General features: G+C 41.0%; 2 protein-coding genes across 4 annotated transcripts in view; one reads left to right on the forward strand and one right to left on the reverse strand.

Annotated features, from left to right (window-relative positions):
* afap1l2 (actin filament associated protein 1-like 2) overlaps positions 1-19062 on the reverse strand; it is a 36535-nt gene that overhangs the window by 7152 nt on the left and 10321 nt on the right. Inside the window, exons 2-7 of one of the 3 annotated variants that reach the window (XM_083933229.1) lie at positions 16042-16170; positions 12155-12211; positions 10129-10220; positions 1977-2088; positions 950-1033; positions 304-518 (exon numbers count right to left, since the gene is read on the reverse strand). In XM_083933229.1, coding sequence (XP_083789355.1) covers positions 304-518; positions 950-1033; positions 1977-2088; positions 10129-10220; positions 12155-12211; positions 16042-16170 — 689 coding nt within the window. Of the gene's footprint in view, positions 1-303; positions 519-949; positions 1034-1976; positions 2089-7469; positions 7518-10128; positions 10221-12154; positions 12212-16041; positions 16171-19062 lie in introns of those variants that run through there. The other 2 variants (XM_083933230.1, XM_083933231.1) reach the window with 2 other exon arrangements.
* On the forward strand, positions 7700-9514 carry LOC310961230 (kelch repeat and BTB domain-containing protein 13). Its single transcript, XM_083933232.1, has one exon. It carries the CDS (start codon positions 7765-7767, stop codon positions 9250-9252), a length of 1488 nt encoding a protein of 495 aa, XP_083789358.1. The 5' UTR covers positions 7700-7764; the 3' UTR covers positions 9253-9514.

A 19062-nucleotide genomic window follows, 5' to 3' on the forward strand; every position in this document is an offset into this window, starting at 1 on the left:
AGAACCAAAAGATAACCATAACAGGCTGCCTTTCCTACATTGACTGTACTGTACTACAGTTGTATACAGCTTGATTTACATATTTTCCATTCTAAAAATAAGTGGCAAAACAAGCATGTGATAAGTGTGGAGTTTAAATATATTTTGAGGGTTTGCTTACTTTAATCTTTTTCCATGTCAAGTTACATTGAACTGCTATAATAAACAAACCCTACTAGTCATAAAACCTGATCATGACCTTAATTGTTACACACTAAACCTCACTGGGGCATTAATTAAGATTTTCCGATATATTTTACCCACCAGCAGGCGATGGTCTTTGATGACACACAGCTGTTTGGCCCACTGTCCCAGCCACTTCTTCCTCCACAGGAAGGCACAGATCCGAGCGTCCTTCATGAGCTCAATGGACGCCTCGGCTGACGGCCACTGATGCTGTGTTGACGGTGACTTTCCTCTAGTGGTCACTTCCTCCTCATCGTAAGATTCATATGAACTGCTAACTGCATCCACATCGTCTAAGAAACAAAAGCGAGAAACGTGATAAGCAACTAAAACAAAGAGGCAAAGTCACACGAAAGGGCACAAGTAGCAGCAGCACACGCTACGCTGTTAAATGAGCTTGAGCCTGACTTCTTGATCTTGATGACCTTCTTCAATGGAAGAGGATTTCCTTTGCAACAGCCAGGCTGCAAATAAGCTGTTAAAGTATTGATGAACGATGGTGACAGAAGAAAAGATATGATGAAAAGGAAAACAACAAATGGAGGAAATTGATAAGATGGGGCTGATTGATCAATGACTTTGGTCACAAGTCTTGACATGAAGTTGATTCTGCACATGCAAGATGCTGCTCTGGTCATGCTGGACAATGAGGGCTGAGGACATGCTGACTGGCCCGTGCACATGCCATACATAAACACGCATCCACTGATAGAGAGGTAGCTACCCCTGTTGATAACAGCATAGACCACATTGTCAGAGCTCTGCACTCGCATCCAGGGCCCTGAGAGGAGGCCAAAACAGTCCAGATCTAAACAACATCAAAGGAAATAGGAAGAAGGAGAAGAAGAAAGCAGCAAGATTGGGGGGAGAAATCGAAAGGAAAAATGCCTTTAAAAAATATTTGTAGATAAGACCACTGTAAAAAAAAAAAAAAAAGAAAAGAATTTGAATTAGTCCACTGTTACAAAATACATAAATTAAATAGGGTCTTCAATTAACCCTATTGATCTTTGTTAGTATATCATAATATATCAAAACTTGCCAATAAAACTATTGTTTATTGCTCACTTCAGCAATGGTAAGATGAGATTGTGTGAACAATGACATGCATCCTCTGGCCAATTAACCACTTCACAGCTGCGGTATAATGATATTTAACCAATGCAGCGCTTCTAAAGAAACACCTCAAGTATTTCAACATTGCACGGAAAGTGCAAAGTCTTTTCTCACTGTTGCATATGAGCAATTCAAGTAACTTTTTTTTTACCACAGTCAAACACACTAGTGCACTTTTACAGCAGAACAAAGCTTCTTAAAGAATGTGGTCATGGTGTCTCAGCGCATGATAACAGCTTGTGTTCTAATCGAGGTGTTCATCTTGCCGTGCATGAAACCACTTTCCTAGAAAAAAACAGTATGTACGTAAGCAAGTGTCACTATTGTGTCGGAATGTTTCCATTATGGTTCAGGTTTTCTGACAAACAAGAAACGCAACAGTGCTTATGACCTGTCCTGTCCTGATCATGATTTTATTTCACACACACTTCATTGGTGTGGGTTGATAAATAGAACTACAAAATAATATATGAACAACATCTTATTTTTCAAGAAGGGACGAGGAAGGAAAGGAAGAAAGGAAGAGGAAAATCTGAGGAATTCCTCTTTCATAATACTACAGCAGTGGAATTTCATCAAAGAGACAGGAGATAATCAATAATTTAATCTGACAATCCTTCAACTGGGTGTCTTACCATTGAAAGTTTCCTCATAGGGCTGAGCCTCCTCATAGTAGCTCTCTGAAGTGTCTATACAGGCTGGAGCAGGGACTGCAGGTAAGGGGAAAGGCTCCCGGCCCACCACACCCTGACAGATGGGAGGAGGATGAGAGAAGGGTGAGGGAATTTAACCTCCTTATAAGTATTTTCAATGAATGCCCTGAAGAGGAAAATGTCCAGGTTAACAACAACACACATTCACGCACATCGGCATGCACATTATCAACATGTGTTCTTTCCCCTCTGGCTGAACATGTGGCTAATCCAGCTGTCACTTCAGGAGTAAGTAGGGAATTCCTCATGTAACCAATCCTCGTCTGACCCTGTGCACTAGAGAGTTACATGCTTGCCTTGAGGGAAGAGTGTATGTGTGTGCATGGAAAAGAGATGGAGAGCATGTATTTTAATATGTGTGTGTGTATGTATGTGTGTGTGTGTGTGGGCCCTGTGGCTTTCCTGAAATCAATCAGCAGTCTGGCTTCACTTCTGTCTTCCTTCTCATCTCCTGTGTGGTAAAGACTGTCTGTCTGCCCCTTCTCATAATGCTGGAAACACCCAGACTCTCTGCTGCTTGGTTGCTTGAGTGCGTCTCAATTCATTTAGAATATCTCTGCTTTCATATTTAACTGAAGTCAGTTAATTCGCTGCATCATCCAAAACACATTTTGGAGACATCTGACATCACTTTTCTTAGTTAGCTGTGAGGTTGTTAATCTGGAAGAATTAAAGGTCCTATATTACGCTCATTTTCAGGTTCATACTTGTATTTTGGGTTTCTACTAGAACACTTTTACATGCTTGGTGTTCAAAAAACGCATTTTTTTTCTCATACTGTCTATCTGAATATACCTGTATTCACCCTCTGTCTGAAAGCTCTGTTGTAATGCCTGTAAGCCCCCCTTCCTCTGCTCTGATTGGTCAGTCATCAGGGTCATTCGCATCTGCGCTCCCAGCATCTCCGCACTGTCATTGCAGTCAATCTGTGTATTTTTCCACTATAATTTTTTGACTTTCGGTCTCAATGATCCAATATCGGTCGGGCCCAACTGTTTAACAACCTGTCCGTTTGATTTCACTTTTTCGAATATGAACGTTAGACACGCAAAAAAGTCATTTTGGCATTTCTGAGCATATATGCTAAGCATTCAGGGTGACATGCCCTGATCTCGACTACCACACTACTAGGGGACCTTGAAGGATTGTGTTTCCTCATATCTGTTTTGTTTATCTTCATCTTGTAGTGTGTCATCCATCCACACAGCTGACAATTGCTGCAAATTCTGGAGAAAACACCTCAGATCCAGTATAATGACATCACACAGTTCACAGTTATTTGTTAAAATAAATACAGATTTTCTTCCTTGGAATTGTGAAATTGTGCACAATGGGTATTCTGCAGCCAATTGCAAAGTAATGCATTTCTATTCTTTGAACCCTGCACTCCCACCCTGCCCTTTGTGGGAGTGCAGTTTATATCAAGGTCACACTGGCATTACATCCTCAGGTACTTTTATATTTAAGGCATTGAAAGCTCTGAGTCATACTGAAACAGTATGTTGTAACAGAAACTTCTCACCAGTTGGAATTTCTTCTTTATCTCCTCAACCTGTGACCCCACGTCTCAATTTATCACATATCTAGGATGGCAAGCAGGTGGAAGATATGAATAAGATGACATACCAGCTCTAAAAATTGAGTAGCTTCCAGTGAAGATGAAATCTGTGTGTTCTCTCCGGTATAAAGAGAGAAACATCATGAAGCAAAGAGACGGGCGATAGAGACAGAGTCGATAGGGAGGATTCGTCTGAGACCAAAGATAGATGTTAAAGACCTTGTTTAGATATTTCTCTTACAGATGATTTTGTATTCAAACTATTCTGTTCATGCAATTTCTTGTATGATAATTATTAATAACTACACGATATAAGAACCTGTTGATGTGAATACGTTAATGTGGCTCAAAGGCAAAACATGCAGGATAAGTCACCCCAGGACGCAGCTCATATATTCATGTCGCAGAAGTACTTAAATATTTTTCTCAAATGAACTGAGTGACAAAAAGCGATATCTTAACTGTCTGTTCCCCCCTAACACTGATCTGAAAACACTGTCTGTATTCCTACATATTCATTTTATTTCCCCCTAGGCTGTCATATTCTCTGCAAGATCATAGAAATATGAAATTGAATCCGAGAGCAGAGGAGCAGCATATATCATGCAAAACCATGCCTGAGGGAGGCTGGCTCTGTGGACAAGCACAAATTGAACATCTTAAAGTATCTCATAAGATCAGAGTTTGTTTAATTATGATCAGGGCCAATCAGCTGGTCAAAATTCCCTTCAGTGCGGCAATGTTTGATACGGCAAAAGCTATTCCCTTTCTGCATTATAACCTTGAAATCAACTTCAGGAGTTTCATACTGTTTGGTGTGCATCAGTGCTTACTCTCTATAAAAGAAAAATCAAATTAAAGAGGCCGTCATATATTGTGTTGGTAAATAAAGTTGGTGATTCGGCTTAGATTTATAGACCAACAAAATACTGAAAAACAAATCTGTTTGTATCCAAATCATTTGTCATGTGGGCCGTCAGAGAGATGTCAGACCCCAGTAAACAGGGAATTCCCTACATGTGAGCACTTTTCCCACCATATCATATCTAATACGTTTTCAGTAATACATAGCAGATGCAGTAAGCTGTCATAATAACTGGCTACATGTCGGAGCACATACAGTCATAGTGACGGAGACTTGTTTGTGTGATTAGCCTGCATGCCAGAGAGTGGAGGAAAGGATCCACAAAGAAATGAGTGGGATGGAGGGGCGATGTTATCGCTGCGGTTTAAGGAGGGTAACATCAGTTAAACATTATGAAGCTGTTGAAAATGTTTCATAATGCAAGTGTCAGCAAATGTAATATGACTAATATGACTAATACTTTTTTAAAGAAATATGACCAAAGAAGGTTTAACTTATCTCTCTGGGTCAGAACAGACTTGTCAAAGAAAGGTGTCAGTATATATATTATTTTGCACAAGAAGGTTCTGGACTTGGGTCATGACCGAAAGAATGAGGTTGCGGGTACAAGCGGCCGAAATGGGTTTTCTCAGGAGGGTGGCTGGAGTCTCCCTTAGAGACAGGGTGAGAAGTTCAGCCACCCGTGAGGAACTCGGAGTAGAGCCGCTGCTCCTTTGCGTTGAAAGGAGCCAGTTGAGGTGGTTTGGGCATCTAGTAAGGATGCCCCATGGGCGCCTCCCTAGGGAGGTGTTCCAGGCACGTCCAGCTGGTAGGAGGCCTCGGGGAAGACCCAGAACTACGTGGAGAGATTAGATCTCCACACTGGCCTGCGACCGCCTCGGGATCCCCCAGTTAGAGCTGGTTAATGTGGCCTGGGAAAGGGAAGTTTGGGGTCCCCTGCTAAAGCTGCTGCCCCCGCGACCCGACCCCGGATAAGCGGATGAAGATGAGATGAGATAAGGTTCTGGACTTGAACCCTGGGGGGTTGAAGCCAGAAGCCAGAGGCGTACCCGCACCCTGATTCTCAACCCTCAGGTTCCCGGACATTCCAGCCATCCCTCTCGTCAACCCTAATTATTCTACTGAACACGACCCTCACCCTGTCTTTCCTGTATCCTCTAGCTATGCCAGTAAAAGTACTTTTATACCATACAATTGCCTGGCCTTGTTAGTGAACCGTTAAACGGATCAGAGCAGTCGTTAATGAGATAAGTTACACCTAAGGAGAATTTCTTGCCATGAGAAAAGTCTCTACTCTCTCCAAATGATCTGGCTTTAACTAGGCCAACTCTTATCAAACACTTTTGGACATTGGGATGCATAGATAAACCCTTTAAGCACGACAAAACAAAGAAGCCTACAGAAGCCCCATGAATACCGTAAATAAGTTAAAGGGACAAAAACAGTACACTAAATTGGCTTTTTCAGGCGCAGGCCTGGTCTATACAGAACAAGATGGACGATGCCATAAATCACAGAGCAACAGAGTGGAATTAAGCCAGTTTCACAGTGACGGAAATAAACAATCCAACAAATTATGTCTCACTGACTTCAACATAACACTTGCAGATAAATCCTTTTTTCATTTATAGAAATCTTTTTTGATGATAAATGAGCTAATTTAAATGATAAACTTTAAAAAACAACAAGATTTAAACTAAATCACACCAACACATAGATTAGGGTTGTGTCATTTTGGGACTTCGATATGACCAAAAACTCAACCTAATCTATTTGAATGACATTTATGAGATGACATGACCCCAAAAGTACGAGGAACAGCCACAAAAGAGCTTAAGGGAAGAAAGGACGATTCCTCTTGAGAAAAAGACTGTAAAGTGTTAGTGCACACATGCACACACAACAGTGTAAACTGCTCCACAGTAAAAAAAAAACAGCAGTTCAAGCATCTGTTATTAATTAAAACAAAGAACCAGGCATTCCAGAGTAGCAGCAGCACCCCCCGAACGCCCACCCACCCTTATCTCTATCTTCTTTCTTTTTCTCTTTCTCCATTTCACTCATCTCGAAAACTAAATCTGTTGTCCAGGTCAAGGCTAAAGAGAAGTACATGTACAGCGAGCCGTTCCTCAGAGCAGCTGGACTGATATTAAACCAAGAAGGGAATAAGAACATGCCAGGTGTGTGTCTGTAAATGTGTTTTTTTTCCTCCTCTGCAATCACGCTAATAGTCACTTTACCCCGTTCCTTTCACTTTTCATACACACGCACATACATTACACACACATCCTCACCACAGAAACATCGGGTAGAAGGAGAGGATCGAGGAGTCACGGCATAAATAACAAAGCAAGGAGAGGGGCGGCGGAGGAGAAATAGGGGTGTGGTGGAGGGGCTTTGAGTAAAGAGTGGGAAAAAGAGCCTAAAAAACGAACAGTCAGAGGAACATGGAAAATCCCTGGTTCCCATGCCAAGAATCCGGCACAGCGAAAACACACACACACACACACACACACACACACACACACACACACACACACACACACACACACACACACACACTGAGAATTCGAGAGCAGAGGAGAAGGTAACGATAAAAATAATCAGCTTTAGAAAGCCAGATACCGGAGAACCCTCTGGGCCTTTTCTATCTCTCCACCACTTGTAACATAGTATATTTTTGGTTAGAAACAATCTAATAATATGTGAGGCATGAATGAAAATGTAAAATAGAGTCCAGCTGGGGAAGCAGAGAAAATTCACATGACACAGATTTTGCACAAACTGTAGTTTAGTTTCACATTATTTTTGTCTTCTTGGGAACACTCTAACTTCCTCTAACCACTTCTATTTTGGTTCCCCCACCCCCATTACTATAACTAAAGAAAAAAAACATTTATAAAATTGAAATAGTCATGTTAAACAAAACTGGGGCAAAAAGAGCAACGCCGGCAATGATGACATAATCATGAATAATTCAGCAAATACTTACGCTAGCCAATTATATTGCGGTTATGATAATCACCAGTTGCCGGCAGCCACATTACCGCTTAGTGTGCATGTCAACAGTTTTCCTTTCCCTGCCTGACGCTCGCAAGTGGCACAGCTGCTATCTATAGTACAACTCTATTTTCAGACCATGCAGACAGGACGCAATGGAAGTCTCACAAATCTTTATTTACCGACCAGTTCTGGGGGGAAAATGGGTAAACGACATTCGAGTCACACGCTGAATTGTCACTTGAAAGCCTGTTTTAGGAAGTGAATTGACCCAGGTTTAAGAGACTATGGAAGTGCCCGAAGGCCTGGGATACAACCAGGATATTCATGCAGAGAATGCGACCCTTGATCTGGAGGACGAAGAGCACCGGGCGGGTTGGGTAAGAGTGAGGGTGGATGAGAGCTTGTTCACTGTGGAGCGGGCCTTGCTTGCGAAGTACAGCAACTACTTCTGCGCCCTCTTTCACTCGGGGATGGCAGAGAGTCACCAGGACGAGCTCTACCTGAAAGGAGGAGTGTGTGCAAGGGGTTTCCTCATTGCCCTTGCCGTCTGCAGGGGAGAAGCCCCCGCTATCAGTGACCCAGATGAGCTTGTAGAAGCTGTAGAGTGTGCTGCGTTCCTGCAGATTGCATGTTTGGCGCAGCATCTTTGCGACATTATTGACTCAGATAACTGCCTTCTGCTTTACCAAGCAGCCTCCATCTTTGGGGTGCATGCACTCTTTCACAGTGCTGCTCTATTCCTTTGTGATGCTTTTGATGCTTTGAAGGAAGCAGCAGAGTGTACGCTTCCTGAAGACCTTCTACAATATTCTCAATCATTGTCTCCTGCTTCCTATATTGCCATAGGCACACACTCTCCTTCAATGGAACTGCTACAGGACTCCTTTAGGGTTGTTTGCTACCTTGATGAGAAAGAGGGAGATTGGAAGCATCTCACCAACCTCCCAACGCTTTGTAGCACCTCCATGGCTGGAGTGGCAGTGCTTGACAATCGATTGTACATAGTGGGGGGAGTTTACGGTTACGGTAAGGACACAGTGGACTGCAGTTTTTGCTACAACCCTGAGTCAGGGGTTTGGACTGCTCTTCCAGGTCCAAAGCAACTAAGATATGACTTCACCCTACTAGGGCACGAGGGCCGACTCTACGCTATCGGCGGTGAATTCCAAAAACGGACAGTTTCCACAGCAGAGAGTTATGACACTGAGAAAGGAGAGTGGACATTTATACAACACGCACCAAGACCTGTAGCGTCTGCAGCTTGTGCCGTTGCAAGACGGAGGATGTTTGTCTGCTTCTGGAAACCACCAGACACCACAGATATCTATGAATACATACCAGTGAGAGACGAGTGGAAACTTGCAACCACCATGATCAGACGTCAAAGCTATGGCCACTGCATGGTAGCCCACAGAGACAATTTATATGTGATGCGCAACGGGCCCAGTGATGACTTCCTACGCTGTCTAATGGACTGCTACAACATCACGACAGGCCAGTGGACAGCCATGTCAGGACACTACATCAACAGCAAGGGGGCGCTGTTCTCTGCAATGATAAGGGGGGACTCAGTGTTCACAGTGAAACACATGCTAACTCTTGAATACACCATCACTGGAGATGGATGGAAGCCCCGCAGGCAGATGAAGGGGTTTCCAAAGAGTGGTTCACTGTGGACGTGTTTACTCAGGCTTCCCAAGACAGGACCAGTTATACCACAGCTGGATGCAGAAGGGGAGGAAGAAGAAATGTCTTTGCCAGACACATCTTAGGGATTTGTGGAAGCTCTACCACAACTGTGAAATTACCTCAGAAATAATGTTTTGTTTTTAAGGGTTACTAAACTGGAATAGAGGTCTAAGAATTAAAAAAAACACACTCATACTTAATGATTCTGTGACACAAATGCTCTTCGTTTCAATGCCTTCACTTTCATGCACACGCATATGTGCTGACACTACACATTTGTTCTGATTAGCAACAGCTGCTACAGTAGTTTATATTAGGAGAGACCACTGTGCCTGTGTGTGTGCAAAGTTCAAAGGCACTGACGGGATGTTCTAAACCTCTTATTCTCTACGTTTTTCCTGAAGTCACACTGGGCCAATTCAGGAGCCACTGGCCTCCCAGACGATATAAAACACACCACAGCTCTCTCACACACTCTTGGATACTCACTTCCACAGGTTTTCTGCCCAATGAGTGATTAAATACCTGTTTCTGTGGGAGAATAGATTTCACATAGCCTCAAGCTTGTGACTCTGAGGGTTGTGGGAAATGTTTTTTGGCTTGCATGAGCACAGGCTGTATTTGTTTTAGTATGTAAAAAACAAATGGAATTTTATGGTAACATGTGATATCAATCCATAGTACTTGACCTACAGTGGTTAGTGATAGTAATGTTCTTACTGTAACAGAATACAAAAATACTGTCAATTACATTTAAAATTGGAATTTGTCTTTGGGCTCCTTTTGCATACTGTTGAAAATCATGATCCACTGAACTTTCCCATGTACTTTGTTGAGTTCAGAGGTCCCACTGTGGTCAATTATGCTATTATCATCTTACCACAGAGGCAGTGGCTCGAAAAAACAAATCATTTCACATGTTAATCCACTCTGATGCAATCGAGCTGGTAATCACTTACAGCTCTGGGAGGCGGTAGGTCGGGAAGGCTTTTCTGTGGTACGGGGACATATTTTGCTGCTTTTCCATTGACCAGGGAATCTGATCTGTCATCTAGGTCATAAAAGTACAGAGAGGGAGGTCAGTGAATAACAGAAATCTTACATTTATATTAACTTTCATGAAATGAGTGCACAAAACTAGAGGATCAAAATTCTTCCCATTTTTTATTCAACACTATTTCCAGATGTCCAGATGTCTTCTATACATATCAGTGGTCCTGGTATCCCTAACCCTCACTGTGAGCACAAACCCTTCATTGTTAAATTACAGTGACCACATAACCCAAATCGGGGGGAGCTTTGTGTGGTAGCAACAACCCTATTATGCAAAACACACACCACAGTACAAGATCGGGTAAATTGAAGAAGACTTTGTACAAGAGATTTAAGAATGGTTCTCCGAGGATTTGCCCTTTTCCAATCTAATGGGCTTTATGTATTTTCCTGGTTCCCAACCTTTATGGCTAAAGTTGTGACCTCCTTGAACGTTGTTGGAAAAATAATAATGAAAATAATAATAATTTCTTGCCAAGGGTTAGAGGAGCAGATCGAAACCACATCTATCTATTAATCTACCCTACTGTAGCTTAGACTGTAGCTTGGACATCCAGGTTGGGATGATGAGTATATCCCTGCCAATTCTGTTGTCTAGGCCATTGTGTACCACATCCTCTCTCCTTTCAACTTTCCCCCAGTTGCTACTTGAACACTGATATGTGCATCAATATTAAAATAACACGGCAAAGCTAAGTAAGTCACTGTAAACATCTTTAAGCATTAGATAGCAAAAAGAAAAAAGGCTTGGACCTGTTGAAGACATTAAGCATGATTTACAGTTATGTACCTAACTGTCTTTTTTGACTAATAATGTTTTACTGTAAGATTTAAATCTAAAATGTCTTTCTCTTGCACTTCAGAGTTTAAGTTTAGCACAATGATCAATGATAAAGAATCTTTTTTCTTGCCTTCAGTCTCTGTGAAAGAAAGCTTGCGGCTTTGCTAGCGTCGCACTTGAAAATATGTGTGTTAAGTCTAGTGCTCTCTGAAACCACATTCTTTAACTCTGTCCAAACAAAACAGGTCAGTCTCAGATGGTGAGGAGCTCCGAAGAAACAGACAGGAAATGGTGGGGAGCTTAGGGGGGTGTTGCTTGTGGCAGTTTATTCTCATATCTGCTATTCACTTGAATCATATCAAGTAGAGTATAAGATGCAATAACATAAGCTTTCCCTGGTGTTTGGCCGACTTGGACAACCTCAAAATACCAAAGTTCAGTTCCAGGTTACATAACATTTCACAACAAACAGCCTTTACAGAGATAACCCAAAACTCAATCCAGCTAAATTTGAAATGAGATTCAGTTATTATAACTGGATTAATGCAGAAAGTAAATTGATATTCCTAACGATACCATAGAAAGTGTCAATTTAAACCTGTACTAAGATATTTCAAGTATAATACAGCCTACTTGAACTAACTAAAAATGTTGCCAAAGAACTATTTGAATATTTTTGTATTTGTGCGTAATTCTGTTTGTGACCTATGATGACTGATGAGGAAATATGGCCTACACCTAAACTTAAAATGAACATAAAATGCTGCGTAAATGTATTAATGTCTTTGATTTATGGCTGGGGCAGGAGATACTCCAAAATAAATGCATCAGCATCACTATGAGAATGCTAATATGCTGATATATAACAGGTGTGTTTACCATGTTCACCATCTTATTCTGGCATGTTAGCAGGCTAATATTTGCTACATTGCACCAAACACAAAATACAGCTAAAGCTGCCTGTCTGACAGTGCCCTCAATAAAGCCACATCTCCAGCATGGCTAAAATGCATTATTGTTGCATTATCCCTATTTTGCAAGGACAAATAAAATCATTTTCTTTATAAATTATATTTCAGCTACTTTTCAGGGGACAAAATAACACCAAGTAACAGTATCACACTTCTGAGAGGAAACTTTGAAACTCGCACCTTTGTCCTTCCCAGTGGCAATGACTTTGTTCATGTAGATATACTCCTCATCAGCACCTGCACAGACAGCAAAAAGTGGTTAACAGTTGACACCTGCATGTGGGTGTTTAACACAAACACCAACCAAGTGTTAAACTGAAGAAACTAGATTTGAATACCACTCGACAAAACACCAGACAAATATGTACCATAGTGAAACATACACATTTCGCATCTGTTGGAAACAGTTACAGTGTTCTTACAAATATTCTGCAAAATCTCTACATTTGTTAATCATGGTAATAAAATGCGGAAGGTGACTGGATGATAAATGAATGCTACGGTCCACAGTAACGTCACATTTAAATTTTAATCATCTATCAAGGATATAGCCATATGCTATAAAAGAAAATATTGATTAAGATAGAAACTGACACTTAACTTAATTCCTTTGTTTGAAGATGTTAGTTGCACTATGGTGAATTGCCTCAAGACTGACCTCTCCATACTGTACACAAAGTAACTTAACTGTATAGAATCATAAGAAGAGCATGCATATTTCTTGTAGCACCAATAGGAAAATCTGACTCCACCTTAGTGCCAAACAAACTTCCATCATGTTTGTCAAAAGTCCAAGATTAAAAGGGGGAACTTGATCCAAACAAGTACCCTATTGTGTGACAGATGGGCCCATTATTGACACCCACTTTCACCGTGGCTGGCATTCATTGGACATTAGTCAGAAAACTCTTTGCCTGCACAGATAAAGCACTGTGTTACTTCCATCTTTGAAGTTTTGAAGATCCTACAACTAAATATATGAAGGAGCTTCTTAACTTGGGCCATCTGTTAAGGCCAGTCTTAAAGAGTACCGTTGTGATGTCACAACTATACTATACATCAGTAGAAAGTGCCTCTACAGTGTTGTTACAGTCATTCGCTGCAGACCAATCAGAGCAGATAGGGCTATTTTGTGAGAAGGGCCAAAAGGGACAGCCATTAAACTTAGCCTTTCAGACAGATTGTGAATACAGGTATATTCAGACAGACAGTATGACAAACATGATTTTACGTTACATTAAAACATGTTAACATATTCTAGTAGAAACCCAAAATACAAATATGAACCTGAAAATGAGCATAATATGGGACTTTAAAATGATATGTATAGTGCATGTGATATATGTTAAAAAAAACAGGAATTAGGACGACAGTTTCTTTTTATCCAATCAGTTTTTAGTTTTATAGGCATAAAAAAATAATATAGCCCGAAAATACGAATCTGGTTTCATGTGACACCAATAAAAGCACAGTGATTAGGAAGTGCCAGAGATAGTGACGGGAGTTCAACATTGCTGGACAAATGATCAGGGCTGCCATTAGAGACTGAACTTGACTCTACTTTGCACTCAAATATAAATATTTACGAGCAAGTGTGAGCAATGGTATCATTTAGGCAATGAGCGGAGATGATGAAACCTCATGTCATACAACAATGCTGAAGTCAGCTTAGTGAGAAAAGGACTGTGTTTGGTTTAACTTCAGTCTTAGCATGGTGGAGCAATTAGAAGCTGGCGAAGACGTCGCCATAACATTGCCACATAAACAGTTTGAATGAATGTCTTTTCTCAAACAATAAACCCTGTGGTTTCAGCGGAGCAGGCTCCAGCTGGTTACAGTAACCTGTTATGGGAATTTGTTTCGGAGCTGCGGTGTAGTTTTGAGGAAGATCGTTTCATTGAATCAAATATTTTAGCTGACTCAGATTATACCCTGAGAGGAAATCAAACAAAACTCTATCTTTGGGTGATACTCCGGAGAAGCTTTCTCCTTTGAAATAGATATCGGGAGGTGAAACCAAACAACAGTAGATTGAAACTATGTTTTGCCTGTACAGTGAAAACAGATTTTCGGGGAACAGAGTTGAAATGCTATTTATAAGCTGCTGCTCAAAGGAAGTGAGCGTCCCTAGAGGATAAATGCAGCTTCGGAAAAATGATACAGCTTGGAGCCAGGAGAGGAAGTACGGGGAGTCGAGTCCAGGACCTGAACATGGAAAAGCATGACTGTCTGCTGGTGTGTATGTGTTGGAGAGCAGTTATGTGTGTCAGTGTGCAAGAGACAGAGAAAGGCAGAGGTGGTAGCAAAACTCCTGTTGGATTTTTCAATTCAAAAATAGCAGTGGATTAAAACGAATTGGGTCACTATAACCAGAATATTGTTTTAAAGATCAAAGAATGCAATTTTTTTCTGTATGACACAAAGCTATACGGTTTTTAAAGGAGTTGCAGTCATTTATTATCCCCAATTAATCACACACCTAGGGGCTGGGGCTTGGTCGAGACTCAGCAAAGCACTGGTTCACATCGTAACTGACTTCCAGGCACCATAAATCACATCAGCACCACCAGCAGTTGCCACATTTTCATGTTGAGTGTCAGAGCCAGTGAGCAAGAACAACAAACTTGTCTTTAGCTGTTTGACAGGATACGTTAACAGGCTATGCATCATTTTATGATGAAGCAAGCGACGCTTTGATTATATGTTGCTTGTAAGCGTAAAGCTAATAACCGCAAACATTCAAAAATATTAAAAAAAACAACCCGTAAATCTGCTAATTTTGCAAGAGAAGTAGAAATGCAGGCACAACTATTTAATTCAGACACCACAGTGTGGTTTTCAGCCACCAAAATCGGATAAAAGACCCCAAATGTATTTGTTAATAGAAGCCTATAAGAGTATAATTATTACATGGTGGTTACTGAGAGTTTATAATAGCAACATAATACCAGAGTGGGTTGCTTGATAGCTGACTGTAAGATAATTGAATTGTGGGAAACGCAGGGCATGACCGCATGTTACATAAGGTGCTTTGCATAAAGACTAACTACCAGTCAACATTTAAAGATTTGTGGTTACACCACAATGTAACTGTCATATAATCACAAATATCCCACCATTAAGAAATATAAATACACTGAGGAAATGTTTTAGAATACCTGACCACGCTCTCGTTGGAAATAGAGTTGATATTGAAACCACTGATTAGAAAACTAGGAGAGGACATAGTTATTTGACAACTGACATGAGGATCAGAGAGCTTACCAATACTTCGTGGGAGGGAAATGTCGACTCATAACACAGAGCAGACGAGATTTTATCACTGGAGAGTGAAAGATGGTTTTCCAGTCAAGAAATAAATAAAAAAAGGAAGTGTTTTTGCACACTGTGATTTACACAAACAAACAACATTCTTGGAAAAGTCACAAACCTTTTCTCAGTTCACCTGTTATTTCTAATTTTGTGATATTTGCAATATACTAACAACCATAGACTGTATATATAGATGGACAATGCAGCTCCACGGCCTGACACTGTACAAAAGTGAAGCCAAAATAGATGCATGCGCCGCCGTGTTGTAATTTTGAAACCAAAGGCATTAGAGTTACGTTTCTACTATGTACGTCCATCTGTATATACAGTCTATGGTTACAACCAGACAGAGCAACTCTCTCTTCCTCTTCTGTAACTATCATTAAACAACTATTATGTTATGAGGTATATTATCACATCTAAGGTCTGTTTCTTACCTTTCACTTCCTATTTGTTGCATGCAGCAGAAAATATGTCAAATATCCCCTAAAATATCCAACAAAATCAGTTCCTCAATATATTTAAAGTTAGAACTTGGTCATGCAGTTTAAGAATTGTATTTGCGTTTGGCTTTTATCTACACTGCCCAGTTTAAATATCCATTGAAAAAGGGCGCATTAACCTATGCACTCCTCATAGTTTTAGATTCAGATGCTTCTCTGACTGAAATGTTTAGAAAACTGAGCAAGTAAGTGCTTTACTGTATATATATCCGCTGTACTTTGAAAAGTCAGACAGGAGTTCTTCCTCCATACCATTGGAGGCTCTGTAGGACTGGAGGAGGTCAGAGAGCAAGCCCTTCTGGATGGTGGCGTTCCCACTCAGGGTCTCCTTGTCCAGTATGAGCAGGAAGCGGTGGAGCTCCATCAGGAGCTGGTCCAGCACTGGAAACACAGACAGAAAAGAGGATCTCAGAGTTAAGATAAAAATTCCTTTATGCTAAAGAGTGTTACGCGTCAGTGTTAAAACAATGGCTTTAGACCAGATCTGTGACAGTTCCCATCAGCAAGAAAGAGAAGAGCTACGAGCAATATAAAGACTGAGAAGTTTCCAGGCAGAAATATTCAGAATATTAAACTTTAATTTATGGCTGAGAACAGGAAGTTAAACTCAATGACTTGTCTTTTAACACTGAATTCAACTGCAAGTTTGCCAGCTATTTCATTCTCGCTGCTTGGCTTTTGTGCCTCAAGCTGCGTGCTATATGCCAACATTTAACATGGGAGAGACTCTAAAGAGGTTTTTAGCTGTCTGAGTTGATCACTTTGACCATTTAGACTTTGTGTCATTCAGTCATTATTATTCTCATCCAGTTGCTATAGACAGTCTGTTTGAGGTTGTTTTGGGAGTTGCAGTGAAAGGTCAAGTCCAGAAGAGGGAGGAGCCTGGGCCCGAAGTTGGCGGGGCCTCCGTGTCTGGGTGCAGCCCACACACATCCTTCAGGGGTCAGCGCTGAGCTCACAGCCCTCTCCACTGTGTGGGGAGCTCTTTGTGCTTCCCTTCACTGTCTCTTGGCCTCATGAATAGACCCCTTGCTACAGTGGGCCTCAGTGTGAGCACTTCACCAAAAGACCCAGACAGAAGAGGGATAAAGAAGAGAGACTTTATTAAAGGGAAAGGTTGGGCTAATATCAGAGGGGGCGTCATACTGTTCTTAGATACTGGAATGTATGAAATCACACACAATGTACGCCATTACCTTTTGATGTTCACAAAAAAGATACATTTCTTTTTTAGATGTGCCAGTCTATAATCAGCTTTAGCATTGCTTAGACCTGTCTAATGTTAAAAACAGACGGAAATGACAGCCATGAGGAGCCTACATACAATTTAGGGAAAATATTAAAATAATGTAAATATATGAACTGTTGCAGTACACTACTATCCTCATTTAGCATCAAAAGAGTTGAAGTCAATCAGCAGTGTAGGCTATAAGATATTTATGAATCCCTTAATTTGTCAACATTTTACTAGTTTCTTCATTTTAATAGTTTGGCATGTTGGAAAATACACATGTTCACTTGCTGAGAGTTTGGTGAGAAGAAGGATAAAACTCTCATGTCTGTGCCTTGAATAAGGAGGTGAATAGCTTAGCTTAGCATAAAGACTGGAAACGGGTGGTAACATCTAGCATAGCTTTCTTCAAGCTGCTATAACTGAAATTAAACAAAAAAACAACAACAAAAAAACATTTCCATGCCAAAAACGTCACACTCGTGAATTTAACTCTACTCTACATAAAATAAAAACAAACACTAATCTAACTTATAGAGTAAACGCCTCTCTGTCTGAACTCTTTTAAAACTGTCAGCTAATCTGTTTTAGAGGCTCTTCCGGCTCAAACTGATTGCTAACAAGGCTGCGGGGGAGTACATTCATGCCCTCTCCCCTCTTTCCTACACTCAACACATCAAAGAACCTCTGCAAAGGGAGGGGAAATTTCTGCAAAATCAGGTGTCAGACCCCGGTAAGCTTTGCCTTTCGGAGATGACGAGAGGCTTTCCCAGAGCAACAGCAAGCTGGGTTGTTTTTAATGACTCCTGCTCAAGCTGAGTCAACGTCTGCTGAGAGGCCCCGTGGTAGAAGGACCATGGAAAACATCGCTGGTCTGGACACACACATAGGGGATGTAAAGTAATTTAACATAAATGCTACTATAATGATTAAAACCTTTCATTACATTTCCAGTAGTTGTTTAGCTGCTGAAGTTTGGCTGCTCAGTATGAATCTAAACATTTTTCCGGCTTCTCCTCCTTGTGTGTTTGCAGAGACTGACTCTGATGGCCTTTTGGATCGGGGGACCCTGGGAAACGGAGTCAGCTGACAGGACAGGGAGGTCTGTAGCAGGCTGTCTCTGAGGGCTACGGGTTGGCCAGACGCCCACTGCACATCCAGCGAGTGACCGCAGCCTCCACAGCATAAACAATTCACTTCTGTAGAACGGCCAAAAGGAATCTGAGAGACCATCAGCCAGCCAGACCGCTTCAGTGTTTTCAACTAAAGAAATATATTTTTGTGATGCAATTAGACCACAGTGAAAGAGCAGGTCGATATAAAATAAAGGGAATACTTAATAGCATAAAGCTTGTGTCAGTCATCCGTTGATTTGAGGCTTTCAAACACGTACATCACGCAGTTTCTCTTCCTCTTGCCCGAAGTTGTACTTCCTGGTTTTTGTTTGAGTTCTCTCACACTTAAGATACTCATGTTGTGTTAGTGCTCTGATAAATTGGCAGATCAGTAAGGTGTGTAATGACTAATTAGGTTAAGATGGTATGATTTTATGGAAGTATGAACTGAACTGAACAGGAAGGCTGAGCTTAACCTGGGAAATTGTTCAAAACTAGACAACTCATATTAGACTTTTGCTTTTTTTTAATGTAAAACAGTGGCTGCGATTTTAGTGGAATCCACCATGATATTAAAATAATGCATGGGCAAAAAAATCTGATTAGAGATTATAAATAAACAATGCTTCCTGCAATATTAGTTGTAAGTAAGTCTTTTATCAGTGCTCTTCTCCATCTGTTTACCTTGTCTGACCCCGGATGTGGTCAATAGAAACAAAGCTCATTCCTTCGATCTGGCTTTTTTTTTTTTGGGTTAGACCCTCTAAAAATAACCAACAGAATCTAAGAATGTCTTTGTCTATCTGTGAAGCTGGACTACAAACTACTTTCTTAATCTTTAACAGTCTTCAAGCACAGCTGCTAACCTCCTGTCTGTCCTGTGAGAAGGAAAATGACAACAAGGCACTATATACGAAAATAAAAACG

This window comes from Echiichthys vipera, assembly GCF_963691815.1.
Source record: "Echiichthys vipera genome assembly, chromosome: 18".
Taxonomy (NCBI): Eukaryota; Metazoa; Chordata; class Actinopteri; order Perciformes; family Trachinidae; genus Echiichthys; species Echiichthys vipera.

Excerpts from the sequence above, each read along its gene's own strand:
- LOC310961230 (XM_083933232.1), top strand. The coding sequence starts at position 7,765 with ATGGAAGTGCCCGAAGGCCTGGGATACAACCAGGATATTCATGCAGAG.